At 39.7% G+C, this 25,910-nt stretch overlaps 1 protein-coding gene across 1 annotated transcript in view; it reads left to right on the forward strand.

Moving 5' to 3' along the window:
- The window catches only part of GPC6 (glypican 6), a 1,113,495-nt gene that overhangs the window by 280,372 nt on the left and 807,213 nt on the right, over positions 1-25,910 (forward strand). Inside the window, exon 2 of the mRNA XM_047873699.1 lies at positions 6,826-6,984. Coding sequence (XP_047729655.1) covers positions 6,826-6,984 — 159 coding nt within the window. The remainder of the gene's footprint in view (positions 1-6,825; positions 6,985-25,910) is intronic.

Genomic DNA, 25,910 nt, shown 5'->3' on the forward strand with positions numbered 1-25,910 from the left:
CTGGGAAGCAATATGCTATGTAATTGTGTTTGTGCGTGCGTGTGTGTGTGTATGTGTGTACCTACCCATACAAATTACTAATAATCATTTTTTTTTAGTGTTTGTTTATTTTTGGGGGGGGGGTGGTCAAGGGAGGCAGAGGGGCAGAGAGAGAAGGGGAAAGAGGATCCGAAGCAGGCTGTATGCCGATAGCAGTGATTCTGGTTCAGGGCTTGAACTCATGAACTGTGAGATCATGACCTGAAGTTGGACACTTAACCGACTGAATCACTCAGGTGCCCCAAATGTCTCAAAGTTTTACACGTATGAAGTAAATAATAAATTAGATGTATTCATTTGAAGACAAGGAGAAACTACCTGTATTTAAAAATGATAAGAGTATTTACAAATTTAATACTTCCGTAATATATTAGAGCCAAGGTAAGATGTGAGGAATGGAAAGAATCACATTTCTCTCTGCAGCTGCCTCCTGCTCTCTCGGACTATCCTGCCTTCAAGCTCTGCCCATGCCCCATCCCCCATATTTCATCCCTTGTTAATTCTGACCATACCTTCTGTGCCCTTGCAGATCCCTAACCATCAGTTTCTCTGAAAGAAGAAAATAAGGCGATGGTAAAGACCAAAAACATTGGCAGTTTGGAACTGGGGTCTGCACCATCTAGGATGGCATGTTTGAAATCATTGCTGTGCAATTGTTGGAACAGATTTACACAGTGAACTTACTGGTTTCCTTCAGAGGAATTACTTTTGCAAAATACAGAGTAAAAATTTTATAACTAAAAGAATTAGTATTTAAAGTCTTTATTGGGAAATTGACAACATCAAAGGATGACACTAATATAGGTTATTTGAGTGATAAGATCCACTGAAGTAGAACATTCATTGAATTTTAAAACTTCTGGGAAAGTTTAAGCATTCTGATTACGGTCCTGAACAACTTTGCTAAAGAAGAGCAGCCCTTAAAAATATGAAAGGATCATTTACAATAACGCTTCCCACTGATAAATGTTGCACAAGTGCTTATTTGGAGGTTTTGGGGATGTGAACTTAGAGAAATGAACTAGAACATACATTTAAAGACTACTGCGATCTTATACTCTGCCGCTCCCAATGAGCTGGTACAGGAGCTCCATGAGACTGAGAACAGCCCAGGACTATTAGCTCCAATTTAAATTCCTTTAGCTATCATAAACTCTGGGCAAAAGTTCACTTATTCTAGAGTATTTTACCACCCTAACTCCGTTTCCCTAGATGATTTTCTCCAGTCAATTTCCGAGGCACCAGATGAACAAACTGAATGGTTATTTGAGGCAACGTACCCAAAGATGAGGAGAATGTAGCTCGGTATCAGGCACGGCTAATTGACTGTGGGCATTTTAATAGTTCAAGGATGAGAGAAGTTTGGCATAGACCATGCACTCTGAAGAGGGCCAAGTCTAAAACAAATAGTGCAGTGTAATCAAATGGAATCTGGATGTTCAGAAATTAAAGTGTTCTGTTTTGGGAAATGTTTCCATCTTCTTTATAGTTTTAGATTTGATTTTCTACCTACCTTTTAGGAAAGGTGAGGTTAGTAATCTCCCTCCATACTCCAAATCTCTATAAAAGCCAAGAGTTCAGCTGTAAAATGTGATGCATTTGGGGCACTTCATCTTGGTTGTTTGTTTGTTTGGAGTGTGCATTTTGAGGTCCCCATGTGTCACCTCTGAGGGCAGAGAGTCTGCCCCACAGACCCACAGAGGCTGACTTCTGTGGTTAACGAGGTCCTCCTGTCTCCTGCTCTTTCCCACCATGCCACTCACCAAGTCTATTCCTGGCGGTGTTCAGACCCAGGGCCATCCCTAGAGAGAGCATGATCTGGCAAAATCACATTTCTGCTGTCACCTCTGTGTCTTGGAGTGAAAACAAACATCTGGGCAGGCATTTGGGGAAAGATGTTGTAAAGAGTGACACACAGTTAAAGGAGGCATGTAAAGGGAGGAAGAGCCCGTCTCTTCTTTCTTAGAAAACATGACAATTTATGGCCTGATTGTATGTCCTTCAGCCTTTGCTCAATCTCTAACTTCCTGTTGGAACTCCCTTCTTCCACATCTATAATTTCCCTTATTTAGTTCAGAGCTAGTGATGAGTTTGATAAAAATTCAGGAACCTGGGAATTTACTGGCATGAACTTCAGGTGCCCTAAGAAAGCGTGCACCTGTGTAGGCTGATTGTCTAACTCTGCACCTGATCTTGATGGATAGGTACCTATCGTCCTGAGTTGCATGTAGGTTTCAATAAATGTTTGCTGAGTGAAGATGCCATCATCATTGTTTCAATCCCACATTTCCTGCATTTATGGTCTCTTATTCTGATCTCCTGGAATGAACTATTTACTATTAGCGATAATATTAATGATGTTGGAGGTACCTATTGGCACCCCAGTTGAGCTAAATGTTGTGTATTAGTGATCTTGGACGTATCTAGCGATTACTGTTTAGATCTTGGAGGTATGTGGTGGCACTCCAATTGAGCTAAGTGTTGTATCTAATTATGTAATAAATAACGTAGAGAACCTAAGGGAATTTGCGAGAGTGCGTGGGAAGCTTTTAAAGGATAACGCTTTCTTCTGCTGCATGAGTTACAACTTTGGGAAAGGCTCATTATTATATCAAATACTCATAAGTGTTAGAAAGTATGTAAGCCGAGTAAAGTTATCAAATTCTTGCTATTTGGAGAGATTGGAACAGGACGGGCTAGAGGTAATTCTTTGTGTAGCAGAGTAGGCCATGTAGGATTTCAGAAATGTCAGTAGTTCACTTTGCAGGTCCCTACAACAGTGGTCTCTGTCATGAGCGCTCTGCTGTTTGAATACTAAAGCATCCATAGACAGTACATAAATGGGGAGGTGGGGCTGTTTTCTGATAAAAGTTTATTTATGGACAATTGAATTTGAATTTTGTAAAATTTTCATATTGTGCAAAATATCATTCTTTAGATTTTTGTCTCCCACCATTATTGTTCTCGGGGCCTATAGATACAGATGGTGGGCCAGATTTGGCCCAGAGGCCATGTTTTAGACACCTCTGTTCTAGGGTCAAAAACAAAATAAATGAGTAAACCTACTAAGAACAAATTATAGCAATTGTCCTAAGTCTTTGTGGCCATTTGAAATTATGAGGTTACTTTGGCAAATATCAGTGACTTCAGATTGGGGGAGAAAACGGTACTTCAATAGGTCAGTTCTTCCACCAAACCTTCTTATCTAGTATATGTTAGAAAACAAGGCTCACCCTAGATTTGACCACATGTTTTACGTCCCTGATCTTGTATGCTTGGGAGCATCATCATGGTCTCTACCTAGACACTCTAACAAGCACTTTGCATAAAAGATTTACTCTTCCTCCAGTAGGATTCTTCAACACTCTGGTAGTCTGTCCATCTCTTCACTGTCTACCTGCTTGTCTGTCTGTCTCTTCATCTCTGCCAGGGCCTGCGTAAAGGCGTTGACTTCTTGGGGACACTTCCAGTTCTATAAAATATCTAATACTGCATTGAATTAGAATGGCAGCCAGTTATACATGCCTCCATGACCTGTGCACGCGCACGCACACACACACACATACATACACACACACACACACACGCTAAGCTTGGTGTAAAGTCATCCTATGAAGAAGTAAGTTTTCTTCCTGTTTTTATTTATCACTTAACATACAAAATACTGATTTTCTTGACGTGATTAGAAATTACCGTGTTTCCAATCCAATTTAATTTCATAAAACCATGGAGTTTCTTCCACCAATATCCCAAGTATAACTATTTACCTCAGGTCATGCAATGTTTATTCTCTTTTGGTCAGCTTGTCACCAAAAGTCCAATGCATTTTGCTGAAAACTCATTTGTAATGATTCAGAAGTAGAATGTAGCCCTGATGTACTAAATCTTGAGAAATGGACATTCCATTTACTCACGATAGGAAGGGGGGGGGATGGACTAGGTAGATTTTTGAAAATGGTTTATAGCAGGTCAGAGAAAGGAGCATTATGCAGAATTGTTAACGCTAAAAGCCCATTCAATCTGGATACAGAGTTTTATCCTTATAAGTTAGTTTTCATATTTTATAAAAAGTAAATTAGAAATACAGGCTATTTGCTTTTGATAAAGCTATTTTTCATCCTTATCAGTGTCTTAACCTCTGGAACTCTGCTTCTTACTGGGATGTGAGTATCAGAATGACTTGGAGAAAAGTCGCAAAATTCATATTGTTCCATCCTTACCCAGTTTGGTATTGTCACTACCTTCCAATGAGTACCTGTTAGGAACATACCTGTGGTTGAATAAGGGTCAGCGACTGCAACAAGCAGAAATAAATACACGGTGGAGAACCATGGGCTTTCTCAGTGACAGGGACTTGGAAAGAATCTATTCTAGGACTGGGATTTTGGTGGGCGGGTTTGGGAGGTTGGTTCAGAAAAGCAGGGCTTCCCCCTAGATTGGTCAGATGCTGTCAGAAAGCAGAGGTAAATCTACAAAAAGGTATCTCAATAAATCTCATCACTAAGGAAGGAGAGTATTGTGAGGTTCAGTTTGTAAACGGTAAAGAAGTACACTCATTTTGCCTCAGAGAGGAAGTGTTCAGTACTTTTTGGATGGCATAAGGCCTTGTTTTTGTCTGTGCTTAACCAAAATTTTGAAATAACTTTGGTTTATCTCATGTATCGTGGTCTCGGAGTAATTTGTCTGGGGTTGGTATTCTGTGAGATTGTTTAAGTGTAATAGACTATCATGACCTAGCTGTGAGTTGCCATGCTGGCTTCTGAATGTCAAGGGCAGCCTGTTTTTCTTTCTGAATATCTATCTATCCCCCGCTCTCCTCTCTAGCACAGTTGTAGTGGCTACTACTTTTTAGTGACACATTTCCAAGTTTTTATTTCAAAATACTTTAAATGTACAGAAAAAAGCAAAGATACTAGTATGATACACATCTGACGTCCATCAAACAACTTCAGAAGTAATTAAAGTATTTAAGCTCCTCTCTCAAATCCTAATTTTTCCTGGAAGTGAACTGTTACCTCGAATTTGATATTTATCATTCTCAAGTACAATGCATTTTCATTTCCTTATTTAAAAATATACATATGCTGGGGGGCCTGGGTGGCTCAGTTGGTTGAACGTCCGACTTCGGCTCAGGTCATGATCTCGCGGTTTGTGAGTTCGAGCCCCGCATCGGGCTCTGTGCTGACAGTTTGGAGCCTGGAGCTGCTTCGGATTCTGTGTCTTCCTTTCTCTCTGCTCCTCCCCTGCTCATGCTCTGTCTCTTTCTCAAAAATAAATAAACATTAAAAAAATTTAAAAAAAGATATACATATGCTATTTTATGGTCTCCCTTCCTCCCAGGAGTTATATAAGATCTGACTTTTGTACACATATGTTGGCATTTTTTATTCAGGCATTGTTTTAAGTAGGAGCTAAAGCATCAAACAACATAAACAGGAAACACTCTACACTTCACACAGGGTCACAGGATGTAATTTTGTAGAAGTACCGTGAAACATTATAAATGGATTTTAATCACCCCATCAAGTACTTTGTACACTTGGTTTTCAGTGCCCTACAGTGACTTCAGTCACAGGGGCAATTGGTTGGTTTGGTTTATGAAGATGTTGGGTGGTTTTTCTTCTTCCCTGCACAGGCTCTGCTAAACATTTTGACACTAACAGAGCTACATCAATTGGAAATGCACATTTTCTGCATTAACAGACCATTTTCATTTCATGAAGCAAAGCTTCGGCTCCTCCTTGCAAATAGTCCTGAAGAAAGCAGTATCGCCAAAAGCAGTGGCCTGGTATATCCAGAGATAAATATGTTGAATTAAATACCTGACTTTCATTACCTCTTACTTTATATATCCGTAGAGCATAAGCATTAGTTAAGCCCATCAGCACCTTCCTCCTTCCAGGAGAACATTTTCTCTCTGACAAGACATGTCAACGTGGGGAATGTGTGGCACATGAGACATGCCATGAAAAACATACTCGCTTTCACCGAGAGAAAAGGTGATGCGTTCTGATAGACGGACAGGCAGAGCCAGAACACCAGGAATGATACCCGTTTTTTCTTGCCTTTGCTGCCACACAGACTGCTAATGAGGCTGAGTGTCTTTTGCGTGGCTTAAGGTTTCCAAGGACACGCTTCCAACAGTATGGTGTCTCTTGTCATCCGGTGTTACTTGGCGTGTTTCAAATTAAAGCAGACACATCGTCATGGTCTTCTGAGGTCTTTAATATACTCTCATTTACGTGGCATGGCCAGGAACTAAATATCACGTGTCTTAGTCTGTTTGGGCTTCTGTCACAAATATCATAAGCTGGGTGGTTTACAAACAAAAGACATTGACTTCTCACACTTCCGGGGGCTGGGAAATCTATGATCATAGCCCTGGTAGCCACGAGGCGAATGTCTGCCATCTAGTTCACAGACACCATCCTTCGCTGCGTCCTTCTGTGGCACAGGGGACCCCTAGCTCTCTGGGGTCTCTTTTCTAAGATCACTAATCCCATTCACGCCATAATCACCCCCCAAAGGCCCCAGCTCCTAGTACTCTCACCTCGGCATTAGCATTTTGACATAGGAGTTTGGGGGCACACAAACATTCAGATCCCAACATCAGGTTCAACTGAAGTCCTGAATGTTTAGGATGTTAAGTCCACCGAGGCCCAGATAAGTTCACGGGGAAGGCCGGACAGGGGTGGAACAGCATCCCAGGGTGGAAGGGAAAGGTCAGAGAAGCAATGTCCGCAAAGTCCTTTTCATTCCATACTGACATTTGCCCTCTCATGGCAGGGGAACACTTAAGAATCTGCCCGCAAGAATATACATGCTGCACCACGGAAATGGAAGACAAGTTAAGCCAGCAGAGCAAACTTGAGTTCGAGAACCTCGTGGAAGAGACGAGCCATTTTGTGCGCACCACTTTCGTGTCCAGGCACAAGAAATTTGACGGTAGGTGGACCAGCTTCTGATTCACTTTGTTCGAGGTGTGCTTTCCTGAGGATCTTGGTTTTATGTGAAAAACATTTTTTTTTGAAAGCTGGTGCTTTCCTCTCCCTCTTAAACATTTATAACTTTGTCTATTTTTAGAAAAAGCATGAGCTTTCTTGACAATTCTTAGAGTAATATGTTACAAAGCCTGCGTTAACGAAGAGCTGTTTTGAGTTTGTGGTTTTGCCTGTGAGATTTATTCTGAAAGATTGAGCTTAATTTTTCATGATTAGAGTGATTCTAATTCAGGTTTTGTCACATCATAGCTTGTCTTAATTTTTCGTCTGGGGATTTTCTTTAAAGTAATTAAGTGTCATTTAAAATTATTTGAAATATAGCAACACTTTCGAGAAGACAGGCTTGTTTTAAGTGCTAATGACACAGACTCCTTTATTTTGGAGTTTCGCCCTCCAATAATGCAGCCACATTTTGCCCTGCAGTGACAGTGCATTCTGCCCAACGTTTAAATCCTGTATTGATTTCCTGATTATAAGCAATCAACTTCATTTCTATATTCTATTTGTTAAATAAACAGTTGGTATGAGAAAGCACAGAGAGTGAAAGTGATTATTATGAGGATGGCGACATTGAATGTTCTCATCAGCACTTGAGAAAAATATTCAAAATCAATCTGATTTTCGTAAACTGAATTAATAATGATCATGATAAAGTTAAAATTCTTAGGTGGTTGCATGATGTTTAACGCTCTAAGAAATGAATGCACGTGCCGTGGCTCATTGTAAACCAGACTCGCAAATTGGCAACCCTTCCTGGTGCCTTTGGGTCTTATTAAGTTGTCCTTGGGCAGTGGGACTGCCATCATTTCCCTTATCCTCTCCAGTCCACGCACCGCAGAGCTAGTTTAGAAAAGGCTCGCCGAAGTTTTGATTTTCCTTTCTCTTTTCTCTGTAGTAGGTAAAATGTTCTGCTTCATTGCGGCTTTAACCTATTACAGCAACACCAATTCCTTTCAAATCAGCCCTCCTAGTCTTAAAAGGCAGGTCCAACCTGGCGGTGGTTTCAGTACTTAAGCTGATGTGACATTTTCCATGTAAGTCAATGGGACTTCCTCTTACCAGCCAAGTGTTTGAACATTTGCATGGTCTTCTCTGCCCCTCCCTCTGTGTTCAGCTTTATATGTGGAGGTATATGAAAACAATTCCTTATTTAGAAGTGACGCTGTGCGTGTTGGCCGGGGAGTACTTAGTTGTTGCCCTTGATTGACAGATTACAAATTCGGTGACATTCAGGAGCCCCTGAAGGGGCTCTGTGCTGGAGGAACTGTAATGTATCACTTCACATTGAGGCAAATTGAGACGCCTTATCGTTTGTTACAGAAAGCACGGAGAGTGATCTGGTGTTGTTGACTTTTACCTGTCTTTGGAAAACAATTCTAGTGCCTTTTCGAAGCTGGACTCCAAAATTCCGGAAAAGGAATTCTGGGACAGCCTTCGTGATACACAGCGTATATTCCTCTTAATGAAAATACTTTGTGTCTGATAGTTTTATGGGGAGCTGATTCATTTTCTTAAATATTTTTTGAATGTTTATTTATTTTGAGAGAGAGCGCCTGAGTGGGGTGGGGGTCAGAGAGAGGGAGAGAGAGAAAATCCCAAGCAGAACCCGACACGGGGCTGGAACCCATGAACCCCTAGATCGTGACCTGAGCTGAAATCAAGAGTCAGACGCTCAACTGACTGAGCCACCCAGGGGCCCCTGATTTATTTTTTTAAATGCTATTTAAAAGGAATGAGCCTGATACTTGTATTCTCATAGCAATGACTTTTAACAATGACATTTTTTCTCCATACTAATGACTTTTACTTTTGTTTTACTAAAGAAGCCTCCATTTCCCCCCCCCCCCCCCCCCCGTCTCTCCAGATGTGTTTTAAATTGTTTTAATGTACTTGGGGGCACTATGTCAGTCGGTTTGACAGGATCTTGATTTTTGCTAAGATTAGATCTGACATGGGGGTTGACGAATTCTTTTTTAACAGTGCATCTCAGGTTGGGATTGGGAGAGAAGTTGAGATTTTTTTCAAGGAAGCTATCGGCCAGACTTATTTTTAAAAATCAAAACGTGGGGCGCCTGGGTGGCGCAGTCTGTTAAGCGTCTGACTTCAGCCAGGTCACGATCTCGCGGTCCGTGAGTTTGAGCCCCGCGTCAGGCTCTGGGCTGATGGCTCGGAGCCTGGAGCCTGTTTCCGATTCTGTGTCTCCCTCTCTCTCTGCCCCTCCCCCGTTCATGCTCTGTCTCTCTCTGTCCCAAAAATAAATAAACGTTGAAAAAAAATTTTTTCTTAAATAAAAAAAATAAAATCAAAACGTGACCCTGATGAACTCAGCTTTTGAAGAGCCTGTCTTAAAAAAAAATTATGAAACTATGTAAATTTGGAAGTCACCATTCTAACTTCGGCTACTTCTTTAGGCGGTTACATGAAGGTCAGCCACACAGTTGTAGGACTTATCTTCTCATCCCGTGAAGGTGGTCCTGCAAAGTCACCTGTTGGGGAAAGGGGTACATTCACACAGCCAGCTTTCCATTTTCTCCCTTACCTTTTTTAAAAAAGAACACTTCCTCACTGATGAGTATCAGTGAGTGTGAGCACCGAAGTATCTAGGATCAGTTGTGGAATGGTACCCTCTGAGCCTTATTTTCCCAGATAAAGTCCGTGGTGCCGTGAAAGACTTGGAGTTTATTTTTAGTGGTTTCCTATTATTCTGTGAGTCAGTTTGCATACTCACTGGGGTCTCTGGATCCAAAGCATCCGTCTTACGTTTCTGCTGTGGTCCCACATTCTCAGAGATCTTGATTTGTCATCAGGATTTTGCATGTTTTTGTTGGCTACCTGTTCTCCTTTGGAATAAATGACTATTCCATGAGAAGGTGAGCACTCCCTTTCCTATCATTCTTATTTTCATTTAGGTAGAGAGGCAATTTAAGTTGCACCTGATACATGTGATTCAGTCCAAACCATATTCAGAGAGGATAAATTTAGCCACTATTAACCATTAATCTTAGTTGTTGTTTTCCTCATTGTACTTTCTTAGAAATGTTTTGATTCTATTTCACTTTTCATTTTTTGTGGCAGAGGTGACTCCTAAAATTTGAAATTCCCAAACATTTAATGTAACATAGCATTCTGTTTCTTGCCATGTTCCTTCCTACTTTTTATTAATGTCTTTGGTAATATTTAAAAGAAACATGGTATAGAATTGTAACTATTCATTGAGTGGTCAGAAACTAACCCTGAATTAATATGAATTCTTCCCCACCTTTCCTAAATGATCAAGCTTTGCTTCATACTCCCATTAGTCCAAAACTTTGTAGCTGAGAGGCAATAAATTGAAATAGTATATAATATCAATTGCAGACATTTTCCTTCTTTGGCAGAGGACTTTCTTATAACTGAGACGCTCTCTTTTTCTTTTTAAACATAGAATTGAAATGTTATGAAGGTATATAAAATAAAAGTTTATATTCTTGGCACTGGTACTTTTGTAAGTGGTTCACAAGGTTTGGGTTAGTTGGCTGTTGTTTTTTTGTTTTTTTTTTTTTTCCTTCTTTCTCTGGCCAAATCTCCACCTCTGGCTCGCATCGTGTACCCCTAGAAGCCCATCACCCTGCGGACTGGGGCTTAGCCTGCAAAGATTTCCTCAGAACGATTCAGTGTTGCACTCAATTTGCTCTGTAGCCAAGACCAGACCTTTCTGTCACAACCCAGAGGTTACAATTACGAAGACCATCAAGTATACCTGGCAGAGTGATCACAGCATTACTCCCTTGCTTCCTACCTGTCTCACCTCTGCCAAACACCCGGCAGCCAGAAGTTTGCAAAACAAGTAAACAAATCATATAAAAACATTCAAAAAAGGGAGGGACATCCTTGTGCACCTGCTCATTTTCCCAGGATTTTTGTGTTTAGTGACCATTTCACCTGTCAAATTGGCATTTGTGTCTAAATCGCCGTGATTGTCATGCTTCTAAGTGGCTAATTTTTAGGATTCTAGGAAAATAGACAACAACCACATGCTCATGTTGGTATAGTATAGTAATAAGAGACAACTCCTGGCCCCGTTCCTCACTCTGTATAGATGTTAACCTATCGACCGAAGTGAGCCACAGTGCAGAGCTCTGATGTAAGTCAAGAGTATTAGGCTACAGACTTGGTTTCATTCTCCTCGGTGGAAACTTGGCAAATGACTTACCCTCTCTAGACCCCAGGTTCCTCGGAGCTCTTCAGTGGGGGACTCAGCATTGAGCCCCAGACTGAGCATTCCTGAAGCCCTGCTTATCGTCACTGGTACCCCTTAGACCCTCTAGTGCTTTCCAGTCTCCAAATATGCTAAGATTTCATGAACAGCAGTATCCTCTCCTCTGTCTCTTGTGTCTGTCCTGTCCCAGTTATTGTGGGGAAGAGGTGATGATGTCTTGAGAGGGAAGTGGAATGAATTTTTTTTAATCCTTAAAAAAGAAAATTACCCACCTAAATATAGTCTTGCCCCCAAGGAACCTGGGGCCTAGAGAGGGTAAGTCACTTGCCAAGTTTCCACCGAGAAGAATGAAACCAAGTCTGTAGCCTAATGCTCTTGACTTACATCAGACTTATAAATAGCAATGGAATAGGAACTTGACATTTGCTTGAAATTATAACTAAGGCTTTATTTGTTTCAAGCGGACACTGGCTAAAAATCATTGATATTCCTTTAACAAGGCAACGGTGATATTGTTGGGTAAAGAATCTAGCCACATTTTTGGAAAAGGCAGGAATAGTATTCAATTAGAAGTTGTCTGTCAATTAAAGGGGAACGGGTGTTTTGTGCAAAAATGTCATTGAATCAGCTAAGCTGTATTATTTATTCTCCTTATCTCACAAAGCCCTGGTAGCTTCTGTCTTAATGTGAACACCAGCACCCTATTCTCCAGGAACGTGCATGGAATCTGGATTCTTGAGAGACAGGAAAATTTCGTTGAAGGGATATTTTATTTTGCTTATTTTTTCTTCAGATTTATTTGTGCCGAATTTTATTCACATTTGAAACTCAATATGAGAGTTTTTGTTGTTGTTGTTGTTCAGTTTGTCCTTCTTGGTCTTATTATTTTACTTTCCTTCCTGGTTTTTATTTATGCATTTTAATGACACACATTTGTCCAGAGATTTTTGCAGCAAGTAAATTTTTAAGAGCAAAAAATAAAAATAAAAATTAAAAAAGTTGAGCAGTAGTTTCCATCTTTCTGAAGAACTTATTCTATACTAACACAGTCAGCTCTGATTTCACTGAATGTGGAAATAATTTATACACAGCGACATAATATTTTTATACTGCAAATCTGCTTGTGTTTTCTTTTAAAATATCATTTCTCATCTATATACTGTAGAGATGACAATAATGCAATGATATCTATAAAATATGGTTGAATTTTCCCAGAGAAAACACTTACTTGAATAGGAAAAACCGCTAAGTAGTTTTCCATATGTGGTAGAATCGTCTATATTTCCTGTCATATGAGTGGTGTGTGTGTGTGTGTGTGTGTGTGTGTGTGTGTGTGTGTGTGTGTGTGTGATTTCAGTTTGGAAACATTTATTCAGAACCTTATATGTAGAAGACACTTAACCAAGTGGGTAGTAGATAAAAAAGTTGACTAATAATGACAAAAATATGGTCACAATCTGCCATGAAGTTTATCTTACCTCGTGGGGAGACACAAGTATCAAACCAATAGTAAAGAAGGCAGGATTGGCTGTATCATATGGTGGGAGTCCATTGGAGGCAGAATGGAGGGAACGAAGTGTTCTACTTAGAGGCATCAGAGAAGCCTTTTGGAAGAAAGGACAGACAGGACTCTTAAGGAATAATTTAAGAGGGTGATAAAGAAGGGGCAGGAAGAGACAAAGGCACCAGAAATTTTGTATGCATGTCTACAAAGTCCTTGGGACATGTTGTAAACATATTTACTATTGATGTTTTGCAACATTGTTTATCTGTTGACATTTAGCTTGCATCTATCATGTAGATATTCTGTAGAATCGTTAGAGTCGTTTATGTCTTCTATTGTTTCATAACAAACAACAACAAAATTTCAGGGCATAAACAAGAAGCATTTATTTTTTCCTGAATGCATCTTTGGATTGTCTAGAGTTTGGCTATTCTGGTCTATGCCCTGCTCACTTTGGCTCTAAACTACTGTTTGGTCTGGTCTGTTCTAGATATTACTGTTCTTTTGGAGGCAGGAGTCTATCTTGATCATTTTCTTCTCATCATGAAGCTTAGACACTAAGATTCATAAGTGGAGGCATGGTGCCCCTTAATGCCCAAACTAGGATTGGCACACTCTCTTCCCAGGTTCTGTTGGCCAAATCGAATCTCCCAGTCATTCCTAACATCGGTGGAGAAGGGATTGTATGACTTAAAAGTGAAGGTTGGGGAGGAGTGAATATTTCTATATCCTAACTACCATAGTCCTCAACTGACTCCTTTTGTTATTCTCGAAACAACATTTTATGTTCTGCACAGGGTGGTTTGTTTGTTGTTGTTTTGGTGGATTCTCTAGGAATTCAAGAGGGATAAGTATTTTCTACATGAAGCACAGGGACATACCTGTTTTACCACTGCCTTCAGTCTCCTAGCACAGGAACAAATGCTAGCATAACCACACAGGCACACATGCACCACTTCCCCAAAGTGATTCAAGAATAAATAGATGTGATATTCCTGTTTCTTACGCTACTAGTACTCTGTTCGTAATACAGAATAGAAGCTAGCTGTAATTCATGAGGGTTATCGTATTAATTATCTTACAAAATAATTAGCTGAACACCTTTAATTTTGCTAGGCCACCACCTCAATGGCATGTATTTCATCTGAAGGACACATCTTTGGAAATCACATTGTCCTGGATTGGGTTTTAGAAATTAGAAACAGTCCTACTATCACTGGAGAGTGATCAATGATCTGCTAGTTTTACAAAAGGGCAGACTTTCCAAAAATAAGAATCAGCTAACAGGGGATTTCAACTTTGGCAGAACTAGTGCAGATTTACAAATCACAAATGCCTTGTGTTTGCACAATGTTGGAATAGATGGTCCATGGTAGGGGTCTTTTAAATGCAAGTGCGTGAAGAACCCAGATCTCTGTACAAGTGAAATTTGTCTTTCCTTCCTCCCTTTCCCTTTCCCTTCCCCTTCCCCTTCCTTTTTTTTTTTTTTTTTTTTATCCTGCTCTTTGGACAGATCATTCCAAACTAAGGAAGCACACTGCTGATTTACAGCGTCATGTCCTCTGTGATGGACTACGAGTCTTCTTCTAATTCTTAGACCCCTACCACACACCTCAAAGTAAAACACATTATACTCCCAGTGTAGTTGTAATATTATCATCTTATTATCACTAGTTCCCTTGCATGGTGGCTTTGCTGAGCAGCTGTTTCACAGACAAGCCAATTTCTTTTAAGTATTGCTCTATCAGATGCTGAAACCAGCCCTACCAGAAGGGTTCTTGGTCGTGAATGTTAATGAGCAGACAAGTATCTGCTCTCTGACAGGGACTCACTAATCCTTTGAGTAAGTGTGGGTAAATTACAGGAGAAATTTTATTTCAGTTAAATTGATCTGCCACTGAATAGAGAAAACTGATTTTCTTATTTTAATGAAAATCAAGAAAAATATTTAACGGTGGTGTAAATTAGAGCTCAGTGGAAACATTTTTGTCTTTAAACCTGAGAACTCAGCTCAACGTAGACTAGTTTGACTGCATAGTGTATTAATGATGGTGGAAAATTCATGATCTCTGGTTAGGCGTGATGAGCACTGGGAAACAGGGTAAGTCACCGCCTCTAAGTGGGATTTTGCACCAAGATTCTTGACCTTCCCTCATGATAGGGAATCGGAATGAAACTATGCTTTCCTCCTCCGCTGAGACAACATGGTTTCCCTTTTTCAAATGAATAACATGGTAAAGGCATAAGAAGCATTTATATGCTTTGAGGGTTCTAAGATTTAGAAGGAAAGGTTCAGGTGAGAATCTGAAATGACAAACCTTGTCCTGACAGGAGTCCCTGAGGTGGGCACATTGAAGGAACGAGATGGACAGGAAAGTGATAATGATTGAATGAGTTGATGAGTCCATGTTTGTTTGTTTGTTTGTTTCTTAATATTCTCATTTTTGTATGGTTTCTAAATATCTATAATAACAAAAAAAGTTTTTTAACAAGAAATAACTGACTTGGGGCACCTGGATGGCACAGTGGGTTAAGTGTTCGACTTTAGCTCAGGTCGTGATTCACGGTTCCTGAATTTGAGCCCTGCATCTGGCCCTCTGCTCTCAGCGCAGAGCCCGCTTTGGATCCTCTGTTCCGCCACCCCCCCCCAGCTCCTCCCCCTCTCATGCTCCTGTGCATGTGTGCTCTCTCTCTTTCTCTCAAAAATAAACATAAAAAAATAACAAAACAAGAGATAACGGATTTGAGCATATACAGCAGGGGAGATTTTCAGACCGTGAATTCATTGTAGATACCTAACAATGTCAGCAGATAATTGTCACTCTCATGTCTTGTGTATTTAACAACAGTAAATTAAACAGAGTGCCATTTTCAAATTTGCAAAGATGAACGGAATTTGCACAGACTTTAACTCAGATTGAGGCTACTTAGTTTCTGCTTCCATCCAGCATTTTATCATTGTTTTTCTAGAAATGGCCTCTCCAGTTTATCCCCATGAATAGGCGTGTTAAAAAAAAATCCCTCTATTAAGTATGATTCAAAATGTTGAACTCTAGTTTAGAAGATATATGGGGGGCGCCTGGGTGGCTCAGTTGGTTGAGTGTCCGACTTTGGCTCAGATCATGATCTCACAGTTCATGGGTTTGAGGCCTGCGTCAGGCTCTGTGCTGATAGCTTGGAGCCTGCAGCCTGCTTCTGGTTCTGTGTCTCCCTTTCTCTCTGCCCCTCCCCTGCTCGTACTGTCTCTCTCTGCCTCTCAAAAATAAATAAATGTAAAAAAAAATTAAAAAAAAAAGAAGATACATGGACACCATGGCAAGCAGACTGTTCATATACAAAATTTGGCAAGATTCAGAAGAAAATGTAAAATGTATATTATAAGTGCATTATAAATAACATTTCAATGTTGCTCAGTAGTTACGCAGTAATTTTTAGTTGAATGACACCTACGTGAACTTGGCATTCTAGCAAATTAAAAGGAAAAGACAGCTTGCCTAAGCAATTAATTCCATAGGGTTCCAAGTATTCCATTAGGTAGGAAGAGAATATTAAACCAAATATGGAGGTAGAGTCAGGAACCAGCTAAGCCTGAATGGTTCACAGCACCCTGAGAAATTTTTGGAAATCACTCAATATGGCTTCAGAATTTTCCACTTATTATTCTTTCAAAAGGCTTGTAATATTCATTAAATGGACAAATATTATTTTGAGGATGACTGTATATAGAAGCACATGATCTTCATGCTGTTGCCACCTTACCTCATGGTTTAATTGAATCCAAATAACTTGAAAATGAAAAGCAAACTTTGAAGTCAGGTATCAGGGAATTGGGCCTCCAAGGCCTTTCCATGTTTGAGGAAATTGTAGTTCCCACATATTTTGTTTTTGAACATTTCTTTGCATATTTTCTCCATTTAGGAAGAATAATGCTGTGGTCTTTACAGGTTGGGTTCCCTCAGCCCTTCTGTCTCCTTCTCAGTGCTGATGTTATGGACACCTGCTCATTTTCACTTGTTTCCTGTTCTTTTAAAAAGTGAGATCAATTGTCTATTCCCTGTGGAAGTCTAAGCTCTCTAAGTATAAGCATTAGGTCTCCTATTTCTGTTTTACCTTCCTATGCTTGACTTACTACAGAGCATATTTAATAATGCTGTGGTTTTGTCTGGCTATGGCACTGGCCTGCACAGACCCAAGGGCACGAACTGGTCACATGAATTACTTAGGTTTCAATAATAAATATCACAGAAGAAAATGACAAGCTTTGATTTCTAGTTATCTGTTAACTCTTAGGGTCCATAAACCTGGGAGTCATATTTGATTTCAACAGCATTTATTCCAGTGGACCTAATGGAACTAATTTAGACTCCCAGAACTATGATGGTCTTTATCTCAGGGTGCAAGTAAAAGCCCTTACCTCAAAAAGCAGGACGAGTGTGTACTTCTCTGTCACACACACACACACACACACACACACACGCACACACGTGTGTGTGTGTGTGTGTGTGTGTGTGTGTGTGTGCATGAATATGGAGAGGTTAAGATGCACACAAGTGCATAACAAGAGTTAATGTATAGGTTGCTGGGCTTGCACACTGGAAATTTGGATTCTTTGGTCTGCATGGGACTCAGAATTATTTACCTTAAGCACCCCACATTAGTCTAAATATCCTGGTTTAATTGAATTGAGAGATCAATTGCCAGGACATAGAGTAAGGCACAGAAAAATGACAGAGGTTTTTCAATCTTTGCTCTATCCTATTAAACATTGGGGTCAGGGCACCTGGGTGGCTTAGTCCATTACGTATCCTACTCTTGATTTCCGCTCAGGTTGTGATCTCAGTTTGTGAGATCAAACCTGCATTGGACTCTGTGCTGACAGCATAGAGCCTGCTTGGGATTCTCTCTCTCTCTCTCTCTCTCTCTCTCTCTCTCTCTCTCTCTCACCCCACCCCCTCAAAATAATAAATAAATAAACATTAAGAAAATAAATATCGGGGTCAGTTTAGGTCTGCCAATAAAAGGTCCCTACTGTGTTAGGTGGGATTTAAGTACCTACTGTTCATCACACAGTGTGTTTTATACATTAAGCAAGACTCTTTTTTCCCTCTGATTTTGACAACGAGTTACACTCGATCCAGAGCTCATTTGCTCTTTTGCAGATCAAAATTATACTTTGTTTGAACTTTTAACATATTTGTGAACTACAAAATTTTCTTTTTATCTGTTATTTTCTAGTTCATAGGCTCTAACAGATACTTATTTTTCACACTGTAGAAAATGCATTTTGATTTCTTCGTGTCTTTTGTTATTGTTTGTTTATTTATCTATCTATTTATTTATTTATTTATTACGCGGATGATATTTTTGAAGCCAAGTAACTTTTTCTGAAGAGCATTTTCTGATCATAATTAACATATGCTTTTTGTAGAAACCTTGAATAGCTTAACTTTAAAGGATTGGAAGTTTCTTTAAATTTATGCCAACTTGAGGGGAAAAAAAACCTCATGACACTGAGGTAAAAATGTAATAACCACTGTATGGTTTCTCATGAAACTTTATTCAAATAACTTCTGAAAAATAAATCAATTTGAACTTTTAGTTTCTGTGTAAAGTTGTTTATAAATATGAAATGAAAAGTAGAACTCAATCCCTGCAAGGGGGAGAAGATTTTTCTGTTTTCTGTTGTTGGTATTCTCCTCACACTTTATACTATTTTCTCAATACCACTTTTGACCACTTTTACTGTAATCGAGTCGATGGTCTTGATTTAGAGTGCACATAGAATTATGCGGATTATGTTCAAATTATGACAACATAGTGCTAAAGATTTATATGATCCAATAAGTCATGATTTATATTAAAGAATAGGTCAAGGAAGTACTTAAAATGAATCCTCCCGTGAAGAGGTTTATGGAAAATAGAGATTTAAGGAAAAATGATATGAACACTTTTAATGCCCTTCTTGACCCCTGGTTCACAGTTTTACCGACATGGCCCAGGGATCATCAGGTGAACCAGACTTGCCCTCTCTCTCTCCCCATAGTGCCCGAAATATTTTAGGAAGGAAAGTGGCTTCTAAGACTATTGTCAGGCCTAGAGCATTCCAAGTCCCCCTACAAACAGCAGACTAGCGGTCAGACACAGCCTGCTGACAGTTTCAAGTTTTAGCTGGTCTCTAGTACATAAAACTCTGGATTGGATTCTGCAATTGGAGAAGCTGGGGAGCCAGTTTTAATTAACATTAGCATTGTATATCTTTAAATTGCTAAATGCGTTCCCAAAAAGTATAGTCACTTCTTTTTCGTTAATGTTCGAGATGATCATTCTCTTGGCTGCTTCTAAATCAGAAGAAATCCCTCTCTCTCTCTTTTTTTTTTTTTCCTATGTAGCTTCCAGGTGTCTATTGCAGTCTGTACATTTTCTTTATTTGCTCATTCATTCCCCATAGTTGGGGAAAAGTCTACTTTGTTCATGATGTTATGCCATGTTCTATGAAAAACAAACAAACAGGGGTGCCTGGGTGGCTCAGTCAGTTAGGCTTCGCCTTCAGCTCAGGTCATGATCTCTCAGTTTGTGAGTTCGAGCCCTGCATCGAGCTCTGTGCTGACAGCTCAGAGCCCGGAGCCTGCTTCAGATTATATGTCTCCCTCTCTCTCTGCCCTGCCCAGCTTGTTCTCTGTCACTGTCTCTGTCTCTCTCTCTCTCTCTCTCTCTCTGTCAAAAATAAACATTAAAACAAACACAAAAAATAGCCAGGTAAACATCTCAGGTCTTGGAGTCAGCAGATTGTTTTCAAATATGGGATTTTCGGTTTATTGATAAAGTGACCCAGGAGGCTTCTTGAACTCTTTGGCTTTCATGTTTTCTCTTTTCAGAATGAGTGTAATAATTGTAGTTTTGAAAATGTGCAGCAGGAGCCCAACAGGGTGTACAGCAAAAAGTGAGTACTGACGAGTGAGTGTGTGATGCCTCCCTCTTACTTTTCATCCTCATCATCGTGCTTGTGTTCTTGTCCCTAAGGAGCTGACAGTCCTACCAAGTCACTTAGACAGGAGCATAAATAACTGTGCCATGAGCGAAAATACAGATAAGATATTAGAAGGGAATGAAATTATTTCATGATGAGAGGACCATAAATGACTTTGTGAAAATACAGAATGGGAACTGTCTTCAAAGCTGGGAAAGATTTGGACATTAATCCAGAAGGACATGGAAATGTGGCTGAGAGGCATGGAGGTGGGAAATCAAGAGGGATGTGGGGATAGTTCCTTTTGTGAAACAAAGGGTGTCTGAATAAAAGAGGAGTAGAACCAATATTGAGTCCTTGAGTATGTTAACAAAGTGGAAAACTAGTCTATTCTCTAAAAATCGATGGGTGGTCTTATGTATTTTCATTTGAATAATTGAATTGACTGTTGATTTTGAAGTTATATAGGCAAAAGTTAAAATCCCTGTTGAAAACAACCAAGATTACTCTGTGGGGTTGGTTCTGTTTAATTGATGACTGACAACGGGCTTGTGGATGAGAGAACAAAATGCATTCAATTGATTCCTTACTTCCTTTAGTGTTTGTGTCTGGATAATACTATTTTTAAATAGTAAACTTCCAGGCATCTTATGACTGAATGTGGTTCACGTATGGTAGCAGCCTAGAAGGCCGCTAAATGTTATTTCCATGGCGATTTGTGAGGAATAGTGTGTTTAGGCATAGAGTTTTCTTATATTATTCTACTTGTCATGTTCCTCACTACAGTGAATGTGTGTTATTTTTATAACCACACCAATTGTTAGCTGGTTCATCTGACTATGCAAATGAATGTTAATTTGATACCTCTCATGAAGACTTGCCATGTACCCATTCCTCCACTTAAGAAGTTAGTCATCTTGCTGAAATTTTCTCATGATAACGTCTGGTCCCAATTTCAAAATCAAATTTGTTTTTGGAATTTCTAAATTTCACATTATGTTCTATTTCATAGAATGTTCAATTTCTCTGTCAAATATCTTGCATATAGATTCTCCCAGCAAAATCACGTGCAAATCTATGGACCAAGGACCCTTCTGTAAACATTTCAGTCAATAACAGTGGTGCATGCATAACGGATGATAACTGCCCACTTCATGTAATGAATTGAATTTTCTCAGTAACAATTTAGTACACAACTGACTTAGTATATAGATCATTGGGGATGGGTGAATACAAACATTTTCATGCACTCCAAGTCTTTGTGTCATTGAAAATCCCAGTCTGTAGAGCTTCTGTTAAGAAGCCTGCATTATGTTAAGATATCCATATTTACTTATTGTATGCTTATACAGCGTTTATTAAGTCAGTATTGATTTTTCATAGTTGCTTCTTAGTAGTCTTAAACTCCCGTTTTAAAATGTGTGTAACTTAAAGGCAGCTAACACCTCCAGTGTTCAAGTTCTTGGACATGGAGTCACTGATACACAGTAGCATGGCGTACTCTTAGCTCCTTGCCAAGCGGCGAGTGAAAGATGCATCCCTGGATGACTAATGGTGTGTCTTTATCCTCAGGTTCGCTAACTGTGGTTAATATGAACCAAGTTCATTTGTGCGGAGCTCTTAAAGAGGCCCAGACATTAAGATTCCTTAGAATAAACTTCATTCGGGCATCACCTGCACACCTAAATGGATGACTTTCTAATGAGTAATGTTCCTTGACTATACTCTACACAGACGATGCCAGGGAGTACATCAGTCTTCTGACAAAAGTTCTTCGGAAAGGGGCCTTTGTTGCATGAATCCAGGTCTGCTCTGTTCCATTCCTCATCTGAAAAAGAAACACCTTTTGAGATCCATCTGATTTAGGCAGAGTTGAGGAATACATTAAAAACAAACAATCAACAATATATTTTCCTTCCTTGTGAAAATTTTGCTCTCTACCCAGCAGAGCAAGGTGGTTTTGTGGTAGATTAATAAAAGCTACCTTGATAACAAAGCAGAAAGGTCAGCTGTTTATCTTCTTGCTAATGTAAAACCATAAATGTGGCTTTGTTCTCTGCTCTTTTGTCCATTAGCTTCATTTTAAAACCTCTTTCTTGTGTATTTGAACAGCAATCAAGAAATATATAGTTGTTGTCAAGTATCTTAACCTTACATACAGCGCCTCTTTAAAATAAGTAATATAATGGAAGAAAAAAAGCATTGGTAACCTTTCGAAAGGCTAATTAACCGGAGGAGTGATGACTAATGACATTTTTTTTCTACACAAAAATCACTTGCCTTCTAAACAGACATCAGTGCATGGAATAAACCATATTGCCAGATAGCCAGCATTTCAAGTTAAATGAAAAAGACCTTTTTTTTTCTTTTAATGAGGTGATACCAACTGAAAGACTATGATTCATTTCTTCCACTGGAATAAGAGGATCTGAGGAAATAAAGCACATTTTTAAAAAAAGTATTATGAATAAAGGGAAAGGTATGTCTTTGAGAAATATCTTTAAATTTTTTTTTTCAACATTTATTTATTTTTGGGACAGAGAGAGACAGAGCATGAACGGGGGAGGGGCAGAGAGAGAGGGAGACTCAGAATCGGAAACAGGCTCCAGGCTCTGAGCCATCAGCCCAGAGCCCGACGCGGGGCTCGAACTTACGGACCGTGAGATCGTGACCTGGCTGAAGTCGGACGCTTAACCGACTGCGCCACCCAGGCGCCCCTGAGAAATATCTTTAAATGAGACCAGTCCACAGTTCTATCAATAATGGCACATTAGGTCGTATCAACTAACTCTTCGTTACATGTTTTGTTTTGTTTTGTTTTGTTTTGTTTTGTTTTGTTTCGTAACTGCCATTCTTCTGTTCCAATGTTGCTTTCTTGTCCATTTCCCCCCAGGAATCAAACAATAAACAGGTTCGTGAATTACACTGTATATTTCACATTAGCTAATAGAGCTGGTACTGGGAGGCAGTGACAAATGTACAAAGAGCTGAAAGGGTTTCATTTTGAGTATTTGCAAAACAAGCGCAAGCTAACGGAGGATCATTTGTAGAAAGCTGAGCCATGCTGGGTGCTCATTAGGTAACTTAGAAAGACTCTCTGGTTTGCTCTCTCTTTCCCCCCAGTTGTAGATATTTGTATGTGTTTCAATTAAAATCTCCATTTGCTTCCAGCTGGCAGTGTTAGCATCCATTCCGCCAACAGAGAGCAAAGGGTCACATCCTCCTGAATGAGCAGACATTAAAAAAAAATTTTTTTTTTTTGCCTTCCCTGTGGAGGTACCTTGGAGCCACCCATCGCGGGCTTGGGGAGAAGCTTCCAAAGGGTCAGATTGCATGGGGACTTGTGCCTTATTTACTGATGGAGCTTCGGTAGCTGCTGGCCCAGATGCTGCAGCTGCTGTCGCTTTGTGGATTGGGGTCCAACAGCAGCTGTTGTTCTTTGCTAGAGCGTGTTTCTGAAATTCCAAATTTAATAGTCTGAGACCCCAGTCATTGAAAGCTACGCTGAAAGTTAATTTGCTGAATCCAAGTTTATTTTCCTACCTAAACCACGGTTAGTGACAGAGCCTTTCCCCTGCGATGCACAATAATACAAGGAGAGGACTCATTTATTGCCCTTACCAGGCTGGTGAGGGAGAGGATGTGTTGGTTACAGAGCAGGGCACAGGCTTCGCAGCCTCGTGATTCGGCTGCACACGGACTGTCGGACAGTCAAACCTAGGATCTGCTTGCTTTTGACCTCCAGAGCCTTTGGCAACTCGACAGACTAGAGTTTCTCCATGCCAAATGCTCAGAATTCTACGTGCTACCTTATAGAGTGTAGAGGTGAGATAATGTGCATAAAGCACCTACTATCATGCTAGCCTGGCACATAGTTCGCTTTTCCCATTTTTACCACACCAGCCATGTCACTTCTGTGAGGTGTTCCTGATAAACAAAAAGGCTCTTTGTTTCCTTGCTTCACTTTGAGCACGGACTTAATTTCCTCACTCAGAAATTCCTACATATTCAGAGAATTATGCCTACTGGTTACTAGGTAGAATTTGGGACTATGGTAAGCACTTTTGTAAGCACTTTGTATGCGTTCTCTCATTTAGCTTTGACAGTGATCCTATGAAGTTGGCGTTATTATTATTCTTGCTGTTTTATAGTTGAGGAAGCTCTTGCTTGGAGACATGAGTAATTTGCTGAGTTCACATAGCTAGTAAAAGAAAGAGCTAGGATTTAAACCAACCTACACCCTGTACCAAGCTCTCCTTTCTCCCACATGGAAAGCAAATCCAATTACCTTGAAATGAAGTCTTTGAGCTCTGCTTCTGAACTGAAATCTGTGTTAAAAATGGAAAGCTCTGGTGACTCTACTGTCACTCTGTGGCTTTTGCCATTCCTTGGATTCTAATTGGTAGATGGATTCGTATTTTTGGTGATAAAGATTATTTTGTGAATAAGCCTACCCTTTGGCTTTCTCACTTGGACAAGGTTGGGTATGGTCTAATCAATGATAAGCTTGACCCACTCACACCAAGATAGATCGAGTTATAGGTGCTATAAACAGAACAACTGATCCCGGGGAAAAGCCTGACCTGAGTGCAGAGGTAGGATCCCAGTTGAAGAGTGAGTCAGAGCTCACATGGGAAGCTTGGCATATGACAAGCATTACGGTGACAGGATCTCAGACACAAGAAACAAGAAAGGGGGCCACTTGCCAACCAGAAGTGATACCCAAGATTCCAACCCAAATAGTAGCAAGTCTGGTAATAGAGTCTGGAAAGTCGGAGTCCTTCATTGCTAATGTCAAAAAGGACTCCTATACCTACACATGGAAGATAGGGAACCAAAAATAAACAGATTCTGCCAGCAGAAAAGGTGTGCTTTGTCTATTCTTAGGAAAACATTCAACCTCCAGTAGCATGGAGAGAGTTGCCAAGTTATCAGAGTTATATTCAACTGTGTAACATGTTCCATGTTTTAACGTGAAATTGTGTTATATATTTTATACTTTATCTCATGAAGAAAATGGTACAGTTCATGATGTCACTACTGCAATAAAGATAAAATAGTTCAAGCTTCTGAAGATTCTATAAAACATAAAGTAGCTTTGATTTCACTGATAGTTCTTTTTCTTCCTTATTCCTAGTAAACAGTCCTGTAAACTTTCTATGAACTCTGATGTTGCTTTAAATGCAAATATATTGTAACATAGACAAATAGATAGAGACAGAGAGAGACAGAAAGACAGAGACAGAGAGACAGACACACACACCACCAGAGACAGAGAGAGAATGATTTGGTCATATGTGATGGTAACTGTAGTAGTGTTTTATTTGGGGAATGAAACTAGCCTCTGGAATCAGGGATCAGAGGAAGACTTTAAAAAAAATTTTTTTAATGTTGATTTATTTTTGAAGGAGAGAGATACAGAGCTTGAAGGGGAGAGAGACAGAGCTTGAGCAGGGGAGGGGCAGAGAGAGAGGGAGATACAGAATCCAAAGCAGGCTCCACGCTCTGAGCTGTCAGCACAGAGGCCGACACGGGGCTCAAACTCACAAGCCGTGAGATCATGACCTGAGCTGAAGTTGGATGCCTAACCAACTGAGCCATCCAGGTGCCCCGAGGAAGAGGAAGACTTTTTAATGTATATCCTTTAGTACCTTTTTCATGTTTGATTATATAGATGGATTACCCATTCAAAATTATTTTTTTAAGAGCAAGCAAATGGAGCTGTGCTGAAGAAAAACATTAATATTCTAATTTAGTTCCTAACAAGATGTTAGAGGCAGCTTGTGAATCTTTTGTTTTCCTACATCTTACTCTCAATTTAAAAGTAACCATGTTCATGTCAAAGTCAATGATAAAACACTTCTAAGTTCAATGAAACGTGGTTTTTTTCTCTTCTGAAGAATACTTTTTACCTTCCTAGAAGTGAATGACTTTGACATTTAGATGTTGTACTGTTTCTTTTTTAAGTATGTTTTGTCATATGAATTAATTCCAGGAAAAGGCCAATTCAATGTTTAAAGATTTTGCATAACCAAGTAAGGTGTTAACCAGGAGCTTTGTCTTGGGAATTGCTCACTTCCCGCGTCCCTTATTAATATCCTAAGTCTATTTCTTAACTCTGTGCTGTTGTTTTGAATATTTTAAATTGCCCTACTTTTCCTGTACTGTTTCAAATGTAAACTTAAAGGCTTTCTTGATTTG

Source organism: Prionailurus viverrinus, chromosome A1 (assembly GCF_022837055.1).
Source record: "Prionailurus viverrinus isolate Anna chromosome A1, UM_Priviv_1.0, whole genome shotgun sequence".
Lineage (NCBI taxonomy): Eukaryota > Metazoa > Chordata > Mammalia > Carnivora > Felidae > Prionailurus > Prionailurus viverrinus.